Raw genomic sequence first — 14,958 nt, forward strand, 5'->3', positions numbered from 1 at the left:
TTAATGTTTTTCTGAGGCTGTAGATTTTTTTTTTCACTGGAAATGATGACATATCACAAAATCCTCTTCTCTGTGCGAAGGAAATACAGGGAGTACGTCCATGTCAGTTAAGAGTATTTTCCCTATGATGGGAAAAACCTGAAAATTTGCTTTTCTCATTTGCAAGGAGCAATTTCTTCCATAAATTCCCAGTAAGTTATTTTTCATGCCTCTGTGTTACAATATCAATTGCTATAAGCTGCCTGAATACCTGAGTAATTATCTGTGATCAGTTATTGTTATAGATAAATTCATATACATGCAAATATATGTACGCGCACGCATATTTATGTAATGATTGACTGAGTTGCTTGAGCAAACTTCGGCAAATTCATGATAAACATAGATGAACTTTTTTCATACTCTCATTAATGCCCATTCAAAAGAATCTTGTTACTAATTAAATTTTTGTAAGTTCTTCTCTGAATTGTTATGAATATATGTAACATATCTTTCCTGAATAAATATAATTTTTACATGGAATTACCCATTCTGTAAGAACCTAAGCTAAATGTCTGACCTGAATGAAATGGTCAGTGTCAACAATGTATTTCCAAATGACCAGCCTATCACTTATTCTCTGAACATTGAAAAATTCACCACTGTTTAAAATTTCTGATTTTGTGTTACGTACTAAATCTCTTATCCTCTGTAATCTTGCAGTCCTGTCTTATGATTCATTTTAACAGGTACTTTAAAAAAATTTAAGATGATGAGACTTCCTGAGATTGGACAGTTGGTTCTTATACAAAATTACGATTATTATGAAATAAATAGCAAAGTTTAATTGGTCACAAGGTTTTAGTACAAAAATAATAGTTTTGTGGTTATTGGACAGTGCACTACATGTGTATGGCCTCATTAGGTTTTGCTGAGGAGGATGGGAATAAAGATCAAAGGGTGCTGGAAAGGTAAAGGCTTGAGACATTTTGTTCTTGAAGTAAAGCCAGTGGAGTCCCCCGGACTGGCAATAGGAAATTTAAAGAAGATTTTGAGTATAATTTAGGTACTTCTGAAAGAGATGTAATGCATTGGCAGTAGCAGGCAGCGTGGCGCACTCTGGGAAACAGCTGCAGGCATGGTGGTCACAAATGCAGGCAATATTTAGTCATCACTTTTAAAAGTTAGCAGATCATGATCTAATATGTTTTTGGAGGTAATATCTCCTGGGTCATCCTTTGGTCTTGTTTGTTTATCACAGTATCCCCAATCAGCGTATTCCTCATAGCATGTTTTCATACGCATAAGGAAGAGGCCAAGCCATCACAGATGTCTGGCTTGCATATGGTTTTTTAATTGAAGCCATATGCAGATCAGTCCTTACTTAATACTGAAGTAAAGTAATTGGAAACAATTTACCTTGCATTGTGAAAAGAAGCCGCAAAACAGACTAACTTCCTTCATCCTCTCGGGTCTTGCGCTGTCACAGCTTTATTTTCCTACTGGTATTTCTTCTGAGAGTTGACATTGAAGCTATTAAATGTGCACAGATGTCAGCTTGACAGAGGACAAACGATGTAGGGATGGTGCCGTACAGTCACCATTTCATGGTAGTATGTTTATGAGGAGGTGTCGTTATTTCATGCTGCTGTACTATTGAGGTTCTGCTCAAAAATATGAGAAAATGTTAAATGAGTTTTGAAATGGAGAAATTTTTTAAAGTGCAAATTCACTTCCAGGGAGTTTAGATCTAAACTCTTTGTGAAGACAGAGGTGAGCAGAAAATGTGAATTGGAAATATAGTGGGAGAGCAGTTACAAATGGCTCAGAGGGATGCTGCTGAGGTTCAAAGGAAAAGTAGTAAAAGCATTCTCCTTCAGAAAAACTAAAGTACTTTTTAAAGCGTAGGTTAGGATCAGGCTCTCCTGGTTCTGAAACTGCTGGTTCGCTGCCTCTGCAGAAATAACTCTGTTGATGGTTCTGAGGTGTGAATAGCCGTGCTCCACTTTACAACTGAAACGAGACACAAGATCTCCTTTCACAGGAAAACCCGTCTTGCAAAAATTGCCTTTTTAAAAAGCTTTTGTGAGAATGGGCATTAAATAGACAAATAGCCCTTTCAGTGTTTTAGATGATTCTAAGTGGAAAAGTAGAATATATAAAACAGCTGATCTGCAACATGTTTTAGTTCTATTGTTTGAAATGTCAGGTGATTTCAATATGACAGATATCTCTTACATCTAGATCATATATTCTAATCTAGAAAATAAAGGTTTGTTTTGACTGCATATTGTTTCATAAAATCTTAAAACATCATTCATTTCTACGATTGTTCTATAGTCCCTCCTACCCACCTCCAGTCTAGGTTACAGTTTTAAATAGTTATTTATTAAATAGAAATATATATATGAGATATGTAGTCAAGGTACAGGTATTTAGGCTATTTAAAAACAGAAAAATATCGAGCGCTTGTTGAATGACTAATCTAAACCCATGAAAAATATAAAAAAGGTTTTAGAAATTAAAAACCAAATAAACTTTCTTCAAGGGGTAGAGAAAATAAAAGGAAGAAAACAGAAAAAAATGGGGGGGGAATTATATTAAGGTATTCCTTGAACGTGGCCGGCAGACTCGGAGTGGCATGATCTTAAAAAATATATTTGTGTATCACAACAGGAACCTCCTGTATGTTGAAAGTCTCTCTAACCAGTGGCCGGAGTCATCTGGGACCAGATATTGTGGTTGAGGCGTTTTTATTTGCATAAAAGTATGCTTTCTTTATACCTGACATTGTTACTGCAATAAGCAGTCTACAAAATTGAATAGCAGATTTCATGTTTTTACAGATCTTAACCAAAAATTACACCGATGAGGTTTCACAGTGTGCTAGATCATATTGAGTCACCACATAGTTCGGCAAGATAGAATTTTAAAATGCATGTTAAGAAAATACACCCTTCTCACACCGATTAGCCTGACAGAGATACTTGTATATTCGATTTCTGTAGTGTTGTAGGACGTTTTTGAATGCCTGCGCTGTTTGTAATGAATTCATTTTCTCATACCTTTTTGTGTTTTAGATGCTTGTACCATAGCAATACAGTCTCTTTCTCTCTCTGTAGATAGATAAGTATATGTACCTGAACAGAAATGTTGCGATGTTCCAGTTTGTTTAAGCCTGCCCAATTAGAGAGTATTTGGATATTACAGAATTCAAATCACGCTGACTTCATTAGGATTAAGCAGACCAAGAAGGCTTTACCCAGTTTGTTCAGAGATCTGTAGCAAGAGCTACAATGTAAAAGATACTTAAAAACTGTTTAGGTGGGAGAGAACAACAACGATCAATTCCTGATCATCCTAACTGTTTCATAACAGAGACTGGTCTACTGCGCAGATTTAGCCTAGCATAGAGTGGGTCAGGTCTTGGCATAATTAGTGACCCTTCTGAGATCCATGAACAACAAACTGCACACCATGTCTGCGGTCCTCATTTTGTCATCCTTTTTCCACAGCCATTTCAAGGCCCAGTCTAGTCATATATTTTTCATGTCATCAGAGGAGGTATCTGCAGCCCTGTAACTTCATGTTCTGCTTTTCTCTAACTCAGTTCCTCTCACCAGTCATTTGACACTCTTAGCACTTAAAGATAATTTTAACTATTTAAATACCATATTCTGAAAAAAAAAATGTTTCAGAGGCTGGTATTATGGTGTTTTTAAGCCTGATTTTTCAAGGAAAGACTGTCATGTTCTAATTCTTATCTGAAATCAGAAACACATGGCTTTTTCAATAAAATTACTTATCAAGGCACCTTAATTATGCTTGATTTCGCTTATACATATCAATTACAATGGAAATGCTAAAGCTTCTTCTGGTAGTTAAAAATACAATGCAAATGTTAAGTTTTTGAATAAGGTTAAAATATTTAATCTTAGCATTATCTACTTAATGTATCTATTTACAAGATAATAGGAAGGTATATGAAGTGCTTAGAAGCACTGTGACAAGTTCCAAATTATAGACTCGAGAGACAAGAAAGAATTGTGACACAATTTGCTCTGAAAGGTAGGATAATTATAATGGAAGGGAGCACAAGGGGGAGGGAAGCTATGCATAGAAAAGAATTGAGGTGTTTCAGATAATATACTCTAATTTGTATTATGATGTTGCATATTTGCATACTATTACCATAGTTATTAATAAAGTCCATATTTTTATTTTTATGAAATATTGTGTTCTTGAACATGAACTAGGTTATAATACTGCAGTTTTACTGTCATAATAAACTAATAGGCAAATGTTATTAAAGATAGTGAAAAGGATTGTTTTTATTATATAGTGTTGCCAATTTACTGATTTAGAATGAGAAGAGTATTTAAAGAAAAGGCTGAAGAAAGTTTGGACAGTGTTTTACTTCAACTGCAGTCCTCAGCCACTAAGATGGAATGCGTTTTCTTGATAACGTTTATAGTTTGCAAAATGGCAGGGTCTAGCATTTTATGTATTTTTAAAATATAAAAATTATTCTATATTTTAGTTTAAATAGCACATATCCAGGTGTGCCCTCTATTTTTTCCTTTCCTTAACGCAGAGCAAAGCAAATTTATTTAGTAAGCTAGGCTTCTTTTGTAATTTGGGAAATTGATCCTGAGTAATATCAAAATAGGTATAATTTATTAATATATTTTGGTGTGCAGTACAGCATCTCCTTCCTATAAAGTAACTGGAGCGGCCATTATAGTAGTAATTCCACTAGACTTTAACTACAGACAGATAAGTTAAACTGTGCAGAAGTTGGGGTTTGTGATAAGACATTCTGAGAATTAGGTCATGTTGGGTTCAATTGTCTCTTACTCCGATGCCTCACTCCTTTGCTCACAGAGCATGTGATTATGATCATTGCCCAATTAAATGACTACTTTGCAGTGACAAGTCTGACACTGTGTAATGACATCTGACACAGAGTTTCCTTAATAAAACTTACACTGTTTCTTTAATTTATTTTGTTTAACTTTTCATTAAGTGCTGTCATATAACTTGCATTTTACTGTAATTGTCCCATTTTTACCGTTCAGGAAATGTGTTCTGTTTTAGGTTTCCGTCCCTAGGCCTGAACTTGTGTACTGATTCCTATGGCCACTCATGGATTTTCTTAGCTGGTTTTAGGTGGAGGACATTTTTAGGCATCCTCTTAGCTTAAGATTGGAGAGAGGTGGATTTGATGGACAGAGCAGTAAGTGGTTAAGGAGCTGGCTGGATGGCCACATCCAAAGAGTTACAGCCAGTGGCTTAATGTCCAAATGGACAGTAGCAAGTGGTGTCCTTCAAGGGTCTGTACTGGACCAACGCTGTTTAGCAATGACATAGACATGAGGATTGAGTGCACCCTCAGCTGGTCTGCAGATGCCACCAAGCTGAACATTGCAGCTGATCTGTTGCAAGGAAGGGATGTCATCCAGGGGGACCTTGACAGGCTTAAGAAGTGGGCCCATGTGAACCTCACAAAGTTCAGCTAGGCTGAGCACAAGATCCTGCACTTGGGTCAGTAAGGGCCAATATCAGCGTAGACTGGGTGATAAATTGGCTGAGAGCAGCCCGGTGGAGAAAGAGCTGTAGATACTGGTGGATGAAAAATTGGGCATGAGATGGTAATGTGCGCTTGCAGCCCAGAAAGCCAGTCATATCCTGGACTGCATAAAAGCAGTGTGGCCAACAGATCTAGGGAGTTGATTCTCCCCCTCTACTCCACACCCATGAGACCCCCCCAGAGCACTGCATCCATCTCTGGGGCCCCCAGTATGAGTAAGACATGGGTTCCTGGGCTGGAACACCTCTTTTATGGAGAAAGGCTGAGATGCTTTAGCCTGGGAAAGAAAAGCCTCCAAGAGACCTTACTGCAGCCTTTCAATACTTAAAGGGTGCTTATAAGAAAGGTGAAGAGTTTTTAACTGCGCTTCTAGTGACAGGACAAGGGGTAATGGTTTTAAACTGGAAGAAGGGAGAGTTAGATTGGACATAAGGAGGGCATGTTGTACCATGAGGGTGGTGAGGCACTGGAACAGGTTGCCCAGAGAAGCTGTGGATGCCCCATCATTGGAAGTGTTCAAGGCCAGGTTGGACGGGGCTCTGAGCAACCTGGTCTAGTGAAAGATGTCCCTGCCCACGGTGGGGGGGTTGGACTGGATGGTCTTTAGAAGGTTCCTCCCAACCCAAACCATTCTGTGGTTCTTAACCACAGATCTCTAATATCTCAGCTCTGAGCCTTCAGACACCGGGAGTCAGCAGACGGCCACAGGCAATGAAGCACTACGCTCTCCCCGGGACCAGATATACAACATATTTAGTACGGTGACGGGTCAATAAAAAAGACCCCAGTGTGCCGCAGGCGCTAGCTATGCCACAGGTGTAACTGTCAGCAGATTGTAAGTCCAATAGTATTTTCTTCCAGTCTGCACACTGCTCCAGCAGGACTTTAATGCTACCAAATATAATACGCGAATTACAAGGTTTAATTTATTCTCTCTGCTCAATTTATGTCACCTCAGTCCACACAGAATACTGATCTAGATTATCTTCTAGCACTTTGTCTGCAATCTGATAAATACTTAGTGGGTCATATTCTGTGGAACCAAGGCTTAATACATACTTTAATTTAAATGTTAGAGTAAAACATGTTTACTTAATAAGATAATTTCAAAAGAAGGACCTTTGTCATTTACATGAAAGATTTATTTCACCTTGAAATTTCTCTTCATACGAAGGATATTTAGCATGTAAATTCTTTTTAAAGAGGAAAAAATGACGTCTGACAAATACTATTTTGATAACTTCAGTTTTAAGTTGTATCATTAAAATGTCACCATAAAATTTTAACAGATCTACCTGATAAAGTCAAAAAAATGTTTATAGAGTGAAGTATTTTAGAATTAGGTTTTGACTGTGTTTTCTGTTAGCCTCTTAAATTTAAAAATGTACCTTGGGAAAGGAAATCTTTAAAAAAAAAAAAAAAGAGTTTTGATGGTTTTCATTCTATTTAAGCATCAGAACTATTTACGCTAAAATCATAATGTATGATTATTTTGAATTTTTACCTTTATTAAACAGGCTGTGTTTGTTTGGTTTTATTCATTAAGTGCTAAATGACTATCTGCTCTCACAAACACTGTAATTTTCATTGCGAAGATAGGGCCTTTGCAGGAGCAGCGTACACAGCCATGCAGACAGCAGGGAGTTGTTGGAGTCCATCTGGCACGTCATGTTTTCCCAGAGGAGATTCCAAAAGCCCAGAGCTGCTTTGGGGAATTCTCTTTCCCAGTCATCTCAGGGCCCCATGCTGCAACCATGCCTCAGGGAGGCAGGTGGGAAGAGGTCTCCTCGTGCCGTATCGATGGCACGTGAGCGTGTGTCCATGGGGAGCAGGAGGGCTGGCGGGGCGAGCGGGCAGCCCAGGGGGACTGGACCTGCTTTCCCAGCTGAGGAGGGGCAGACTGTCCCCCCCGAGCTGCGTCAGATGTCGTAAGTCCACAATTACTTTAAGTCAATTTACATGTACTCTGAGCATGTGTTGAAAACCAGTCTGAAGTGGGGAAGATGTGCCTGAAGATTAAGGTTTTAAGTTAATTTTCTAATCCTCCTCACTAATCAATGGTGCTGAGATTTGGGAAGAGAGCATGGCAGCATCCCTCTGCAGTGGTTCACAAATACGTCAGCTTAAAGCAACTGGGAAGCTGAGCCCTGAGGAGTGGAGGAGTCCAGGTGTGCTGCCCTCAGGGTGGGTTGGGAGGGGGAGCAGCCGGCTCTGCTAAGCACGTTTGTGTGCCGGGGCAGGATGGCACCCCCAGGGGCAAAGGCACGTTGACCGTGTGGGCTTGTCAGCGGCCCTGAGCTGATCTCTGATACAGACACCTGCAGCTATGGCTACCACAGTTGGACTGGACTGATAAGTTGTGGGGGGGTTCTTTAAGCTTATGCTTGAAACACAAAAATGGGAGTGTAGCAATATTCAGGTTGTGGTACTTTATACGTCTTAACATGGTGAATTTCATGTAAGATGCTTGAATTTCAGTCAGGGTTGTTTCCTTTAATCTCCCCAGTCAGGGTTGTTTCCTTTAATCTCCCCAGTCAGATCTACTGCTCCACACTTTTATCTCTCTGAACCCTACAGTTCAGTGGAAATCGTAATATTCTTGAAATATCACCTGCAGAAAAGGCTGTATATGTGTCCATGTGTTTATACATATTCACACATATATTTATACATGTATCACACCAACTACTTACTTGAATGACAACATCAAGAAAAGCTACCATAATTAAAAATAAATTTGTTTTTAAGGTAAGTTAAAGTCATTACTTATGCAATATAAACCATTTAGCTAAAATTATGTCCTCTGTCAAATAAATTTCGATGTGCATACATGTTTTTTTACCTCTGTATGTCACATTAGAGCAAAATAATTTATATTAGTAACTTTAAGGACATACCGCTGGGTTTTTTTTCCACAGAAGAAATAAACTCTTCTTATATTGCAGGTATTTCTTGCTCTTCTTTTGATCTTCAGGTGTTAGCGTTTACAAAAAATAGATCAGCACTTCTCTTTTTCCCACTGTACTTGCTATTTTTATCTTAATATTTGCTACAATAATTTGGCCTATTTTATCTCAGTAGCTAAAATTTTCATAGATAGTTTTATTTGCATAAAATACTAATTTATGATGTTGTTACATACCTGCAATGAGATACGAAAACAGCCTAAGCCATAGCTGAAGGCTTTTTTTCATTCCACTGCTTTGAATATGTAAAAAACACAGGTGTTAGTGTCAGATGGATAAAAACATACTCGGTTTTTCCGCTGTCTTTTAAAAATGGAACTTCATACCAGAATGTATGTTCAAAACAAGCAGAGTTTTTAGCTGGAATTGTGACACTCATGCATAGTGGGAGGGTTCATAGTCACAGTGTATTTAGCTATTGCTGCGTTTTGGATTTATGACATAAAAAGGAAGAATTATCCGCTTGGATGCAGATTTCCTATTTTTCAGTTTCCAGTGTGTATTTTTAACTATATGAAATACTCAAGCACGTGTATCTTACATTGTATCTTCCACTCTGTACTAGTAAAACCAACAGTCTTTTTCAGGTTGTTCAAAAAAACCCTGGTATTCTCTCCTGTCTTCTGAATTCTGTCAGCCTGACAACAGCCACCTGTGTTTTCTGTACTTCAAAAAAACCGATGGACCGCAGAAGCCCTGGAGGCGATCTGTCCTGTCTCCTCCCTCTCGCCACCCTGCAATAACCATAATCACTAGGAACATCGAAACTGGTGCCTCAAACTGAACAGAGGGGAGCTGGGCGGATGGCAAGGAGTTCTCACTGGTAGTTTGAAAATTGAAGAATTAGAGAATGAAATTGCTAAAATGGAAAACCACATTTTATAGCCAGCAAGCGGACTTGTCCTTAAACCTAAATCAGTTGTACATCTCGTTAACAAGTGTCACTTTAGGCACAGCTTCATCTTGGCATTATTGCTAACGATACTCTTCTATAATAAGCTTGTCTGGATCTGATCTCACATTTGCATTTAATTTCTACCTCTTGAAATCCTTCTTCCTGTCACTGAATAGGACGTCAGGAACTGCTGAGCTCCAACCTAAAATATGCTACCGAGTCAGTCTGTCACTGAACGTGTCAGATAATCTTTGTGCAACTCTTTTGTGTGAAGGTGATAAAGCTATCATATATCACACTCGGTGGATATACAGAATTTCTTACTGTGTGAACAGTGCTTTTCTGTGAAGAGGCTTAAGTAAACATTTAACAGACCTACTAGTCGCATCTTCCTGCGTTCATGATTTGCTGTTACTTTGGCCCTTTCTTCCACCAGTTACCCTTTCTGCAATATACCTGCCAGGCCTGTTTTACTGAAATTCCCACTAAGCAGATCCAAATTCTGTGATAATATGACAGACCGTATGGCTGCGTAGTTCTTCTAGACAGACAGCATTTGGGGTTGCTTTAATAGTCGATATTTGTTCTCTAAACCTATATATCCATTTCTATGATTATGCAACAGCCTTAAGCATCATGAAACAAAATCAGGGAATGGAGCAAACCTCGCTTGGTATTTTTTCCCTTATTCTTGGTATGAAAAAGAATCCTGTCTATGCTAATGGCACCCTCTTGTCCCTTTTAGAGCTTTTTTTCTTTTTTTTCCCCCCATTTTCTTTCTAAACCAGAAATTACATCTAGGATTTACTGTGCAAAAAAGAAATCACCTGCCAGGAGATAGAATTTTACAGGCTCAGGAGTATCATTTCTATGGCGTGTCTCACAATAACAGCACATATTTAACACCGTGAGAGTGGAAGAGATGGCTGTGAAAACTGAAGCCTGATATGGTAGCTGTGACAATGATTTAGTCTGGCAGGTTTGAGACTGTCTCAGTTAGCATCATGCAGATGAGATGCCTACAGGAATTAGAAGAGGTTTGGATACTTGCAGTGTCATGCATACAGAACAAGGCTACCCACCTACCCACTCATCATCAGAAATTGCATCTCTTCTGTCCGTGTTTTTAAGCACTTTCACTGAATCCTAATCAACGCAGTTCAAATTTGTGTGTCTCCCAGCTTCTTTGCTCTTTTCTCCTCTGGAACAATCTCTCTCACATCCCGTCACCATGGTGCTGACTAGGGAAGCCTGAAAGGTTCCTTCATGAACCTTCTTGAAAGCAGCCTGTGAAGCTTCCTTCAAGAGTTTTCTAATGCGGGGCCTGTGGGGCTTCACGGCACCCGAGCTTCAGCCCAGCGAACAGCTTGCACAGGAGGCGGCAGCGGAGAGGGAAGCGTGTGCCGCTGACACGAGGGGAGCTGCAGTGCAGTGCAAGACGAGGTGCTTAGAGGTGATACTTTCAAGAATTATTTGTAACCACTCCTTTTCCCAAATATAGTTGGTCATGGTTGTTTCATTTAAAAATGAAGATCTTGGATTTGAGGCAAGCTTAAATTTGGAGTGTTACAATGTCTCTGTTTTCTACAGACATATTGATTCACTGTCATTTCTGTAATATTTTTATATTTTCCCCTTTATTGTGTCTTGCTAAGTCTTAGCTAACCTGCTGACTTGCATCAGCCCTTTTACTGTGCTGAAAAACTGCAAAATTTCCTTTCATCTCCTGATTATCTCATGGACGTATTTTACCTATATTTTGCTATATTTTAAATTCTATATCAGTATTGATTGAGGTTGCCATCAGCATGTTAATAAAGTTTAAGAAGAAACAAAGAGCTTGGTCACTAGGTGGATTTCCTCAAACACATCTTCTGTTCAATTCTCTGTGTTTTCCAGTGACTTGAGAGGATCGTTCCAGTTGATTACACCACTAGTATCTAGTATAATTTCTTCAAAATTCAGGCATTTAGTCTGTGGTGAAAGTACTGGCTTTTATAGATTCACTGGTCAAACTGTTTCCTTTCCCGCCTGGCTTTTCTTGAAAGTAAACTGACAGCTTCCCAGAGCTTTTATGCAATAATGAATTATTGGGAGAAACATTTTCTGCTTGTTTCCACAGGGATAAGCAAGGTTGGACTTGGAAATAAACCAGATCCTGCTGGTTTTATCAACCTCGTAATTTGTTGTTGAGTGTGCAAAATCAAAGTCTGAGGGGAAACCAAGCACTGAGTAGCTGGTTGCTAGCTGGGAGAGGCATCTCAGTACATCCACTTACTCATCTTGGCACAAGTAGAAGTTGAGAGAAAAATAGAGCAGAGGAGGGCATTACTTCAGTGCTTTAATAAAAGAAAGATTAGCTACAAATATTGAACAGATGGAATATTAATATCAAATATAACCTGCTTTTTAACTTTAAACTTTTCCAAAATAGAATGACTTACGTTAGTGATGCTGTGGCTAACTGTACAGTATTTGTTCTGAAAAAAGATAGAGAATTGTTCTCATCTGTAGCTAAACCAACATAACTTTAATTTGTTTCAGTGTTCAGTCTAAAACTGGATGCTTCCAAACCTCATGGATTCTGATGTTTTAGGCACAATATGTGTATAACAATGAAACTAATTCTGTCCCTAGCATCTAAAATGATTTATTAAATCTAAGTTCTTTGCAGTGAGCTACTAAGATAGCAAAGTGTTTCCATTCCTTGCAGGTTGCCCTCCAAGCTGGAGGCAGGGCGCTTGATTTATTTTTCAGAGTGCACTTTGAGAGGGGGAGTAGCTGGCAGAGAAGGCACGGTCCTAAGTATCAGCTGTAAGCGGTCCAAGCAACTTTACCAGGCATATGTTTGTATTTTGTTTGACTTCTATACAGTCCCATTTCACAAGCTTGTTATTAGTCAGTACATTCTGTAGTGTTTGCGGTTCTTTATTCTCTGTTTTGAGGAAGTAGTTTTGGCAGAAAAATTAACATGTGATATTCATGAACAGTCATCCTCTGTAACATATGCATCGTTGAAATTAGTAGCGGGTAACCAATTTATACTCTGAAAGCCGATTTTGTTTAAATGCTCATTAAATTCTTTCATATGCTACATCCTGTTGTGGCAGCAAGAAATCTGCGTTCGGTTCAGTCTGCTTGAGGCTTTCTATGTGAATTTGAGTGAATTATTTAATGTATATGAGCTGAGATATCTTTGTGCTTGTTACCTGGGTCTGGGTATTGGCTTGATGATAAAAGGACAGAGACATGGATGCAGGAATGTGGGTAAAAGGAAAAGGGAGTTGTGTGTAGAAAACTTAGATTCAAACCACCAGAATTAGAACAATGGAAGAAAATCCATTAAGAACTGTTAAATATGAAGACACCGTCACTGGCTTGAAGCCCCTGAACCGCTAACAGCTGTTACCACATGCCTGCTCTGTGCTCACATTCTTCCCTACGCAGTCATTGGGAGCAGGAATGCCATGTCTTTACTCTGACCTGATTTAACTGTTCCCATATTACATTACATAGGGGACAGCTGCTCACCAACAATAGCAGGGTACAGGAAGGAATTTTCCTGTAAAAGCCTATCACCACGGCCGTATAAAATTTTATAGCTTATTCACAGCGTAAGTGAAAGGGAAGTTCTGCTAAGGTGAAGTTGTTCCAAGTTAGTAGAGGGACCGACACAAACCTGGGTGAGATCTAGTGCAGCGGGACTGCAGAAGACCTGCCCTTAGCGGTAACAAATACACCAAGTAGTGGGTTAACACCCAGCCATAGCCAGAAGGGGATAGCGGCCTGACTCATCACCACTTTTTGAAAATGGAAAGGCCGTCGAGGCCCAGGATATGGGGGTTGGTTTTGCCTCCAGTGACTTAGCTGGACCAATGGGTTTGGGGGCTGTAGCATTTTGAGAGGCTGCCATGCTAACAGGATGTCTGCGTCCTGTATGTTCTAAACAAAGTAGCCTGTTGCTTAGCCTTACACCAGGCATCCATAACCGTCCTATCCTTTCAGCCAATACCATTCAGAATGTTTAACCTCACAGCTTTGTTCATGTAGCAAAGGACACACTATTTCACTTAATTGTCTATCTTCTTCTTTCCCCTCAGAACTATGGTTTGGAGACCGAAAACCTGAGAACTCTGTCTCACAAGCTGAATGCCTCAGCCAAAAATCTCCAGAACTTTATAACGGGTAGGAGGAGGAGCGGCCATTATGATGGCAGGGCCTCCAGACGACTGCCAAATGATTTTCTTACCTCTGTAGTTGACCTGATTGGTGCTGCCAAGAACCTACTAGCCTGGCTGGACAGGTAATTTACTATTCCTTGATCCTTTATGCATCAGAATAATTCTTTGGGTTGTTTTGTATTCACTCAATCTTTTTCTCTTGTACTTTTTTATTCTAATATGAAAATGGCAGTTCTGGAATTCTAGCTCTAAGTTTTGTTTTGCAGATTTCTCCAATTTTGGAAGCAAAATATAGTACCCTTTTCTGTCAGGAGGGTGTTAAAGTTTTGTCTAGTTAATTTTTCAGATTCTTTTCAGTCTGATAGTATTTTGTGAGAAATTAATACTTTTGCACTGCTCCAAGTTGACACCTCACTGCCACAAGTGGTTACGTTGTTGGTAGTTTCAGAAGGAAGGGTAAGGACATAAACGTTGTGGACCTTGAACTGGTCTTCAGCCATGAAAAAGACACAAAAAAAGCTGGAGTTGAGCAAATCAATTAAGACTATTCAAAATAAATTCTAGTACTTGCTTAGTCTGAAAATTAAATTTTCTTATTAGAGTTTTTATCAAGCGTCGGACTGATGTATTAAGTACAGCTGTGGTGTTGGTTAGTGATCAGCAATCAACCACTGGGTTTTTTTAATTTACGAACTGAGAATTTGATTAAAAGTATCTCTCTGAATAAATGTAGTTAAATTTTTGACTGTGAAAAGACAGAAACCAAAACATAAAATAGCATCAGAGCATTTATGGCTTTTTCTCTTTCTTTGGAGTTATAGCAATGGATAGCTTTATCTTGAATCTGAGTGCTCTTGAGTGTATAAATGGCACCTTAGAAATCACAGTGAGAGTGAATCACCCTCCTTTACAGGATTTGTATAATCCTGGTGACATCTTCCTAACCTGATGCCAGCAGTCATATTCTCTCAGGCTATGACCTTGTCAGGTCTTATGAATTCAAATGGGGTCAGATTCAGCTAGATTTTGGAAAGCCTGAAGAAAATCCGAGTGTGCAGGAATCTGTTAGTGACTAAGTAAGCTTTAGTTTGTTCTCTGAATTGAGGTGCTAACTGCTGCTGAAGACTGATGTACTAGAAATGCTGTCTTTTTAATGAGCTGTACAAAGGAAATCTGGAATGCTTACAATTATATGGAAGCTCCTATTTCCACTTTCCACAAGAATGACAATTTCTGATGTTCTGGCCAAAGTCCAGTTTACATCCTTCCTGCCTACATTGTTTCTTGTTTCAAAGGTATATTTTATAGAGGTTGTGTCACTTGCTGCTGGAGATTGTCACAATTAGA

General features: G+C 39.0%; 1 protein-coding gene across 4 annotated transcripts in view; it reads left to right on the plus strand.

The window, feature by feature from the left end:
• The window catches only part of LOC104049411 (connector enhancer of kinase suppressor of ras 2), a 211,052-nt gene that overhangs the window by 83,569 nt on the left and 112,525 nt on the right, over nt 1-14,958 (plus strand). For all 4 annotated transcript variants that reach the window (XM_064462860.1, XM_064462859.1, XM_064462862.1 and 1 more), the window contains exon 3: nt 13,531-13,733. In XM_064462860.1, the coding sequence (XP_064318930.1) occupies nt 13,531-13,733 (203 nt within the window). The remainder of the gene's footprint in view (nt 1-13,530; nt 13,734-14,958) is intronic.

This window comes from Phalacrocorax carbo, chromosome 11 (assembly GCF_963921805.1).
Source record: "Phalacrocorax carbo chromosome 11, bPhaCar2.1, whole genome shotgun sequence".
Lineage (NCBI taxonomy): Eukaryota > Metazoa > Chordata > Aves > Suliformes > Phalacrocoracidae > Phalacrocorax > Phalacrocorax carbo.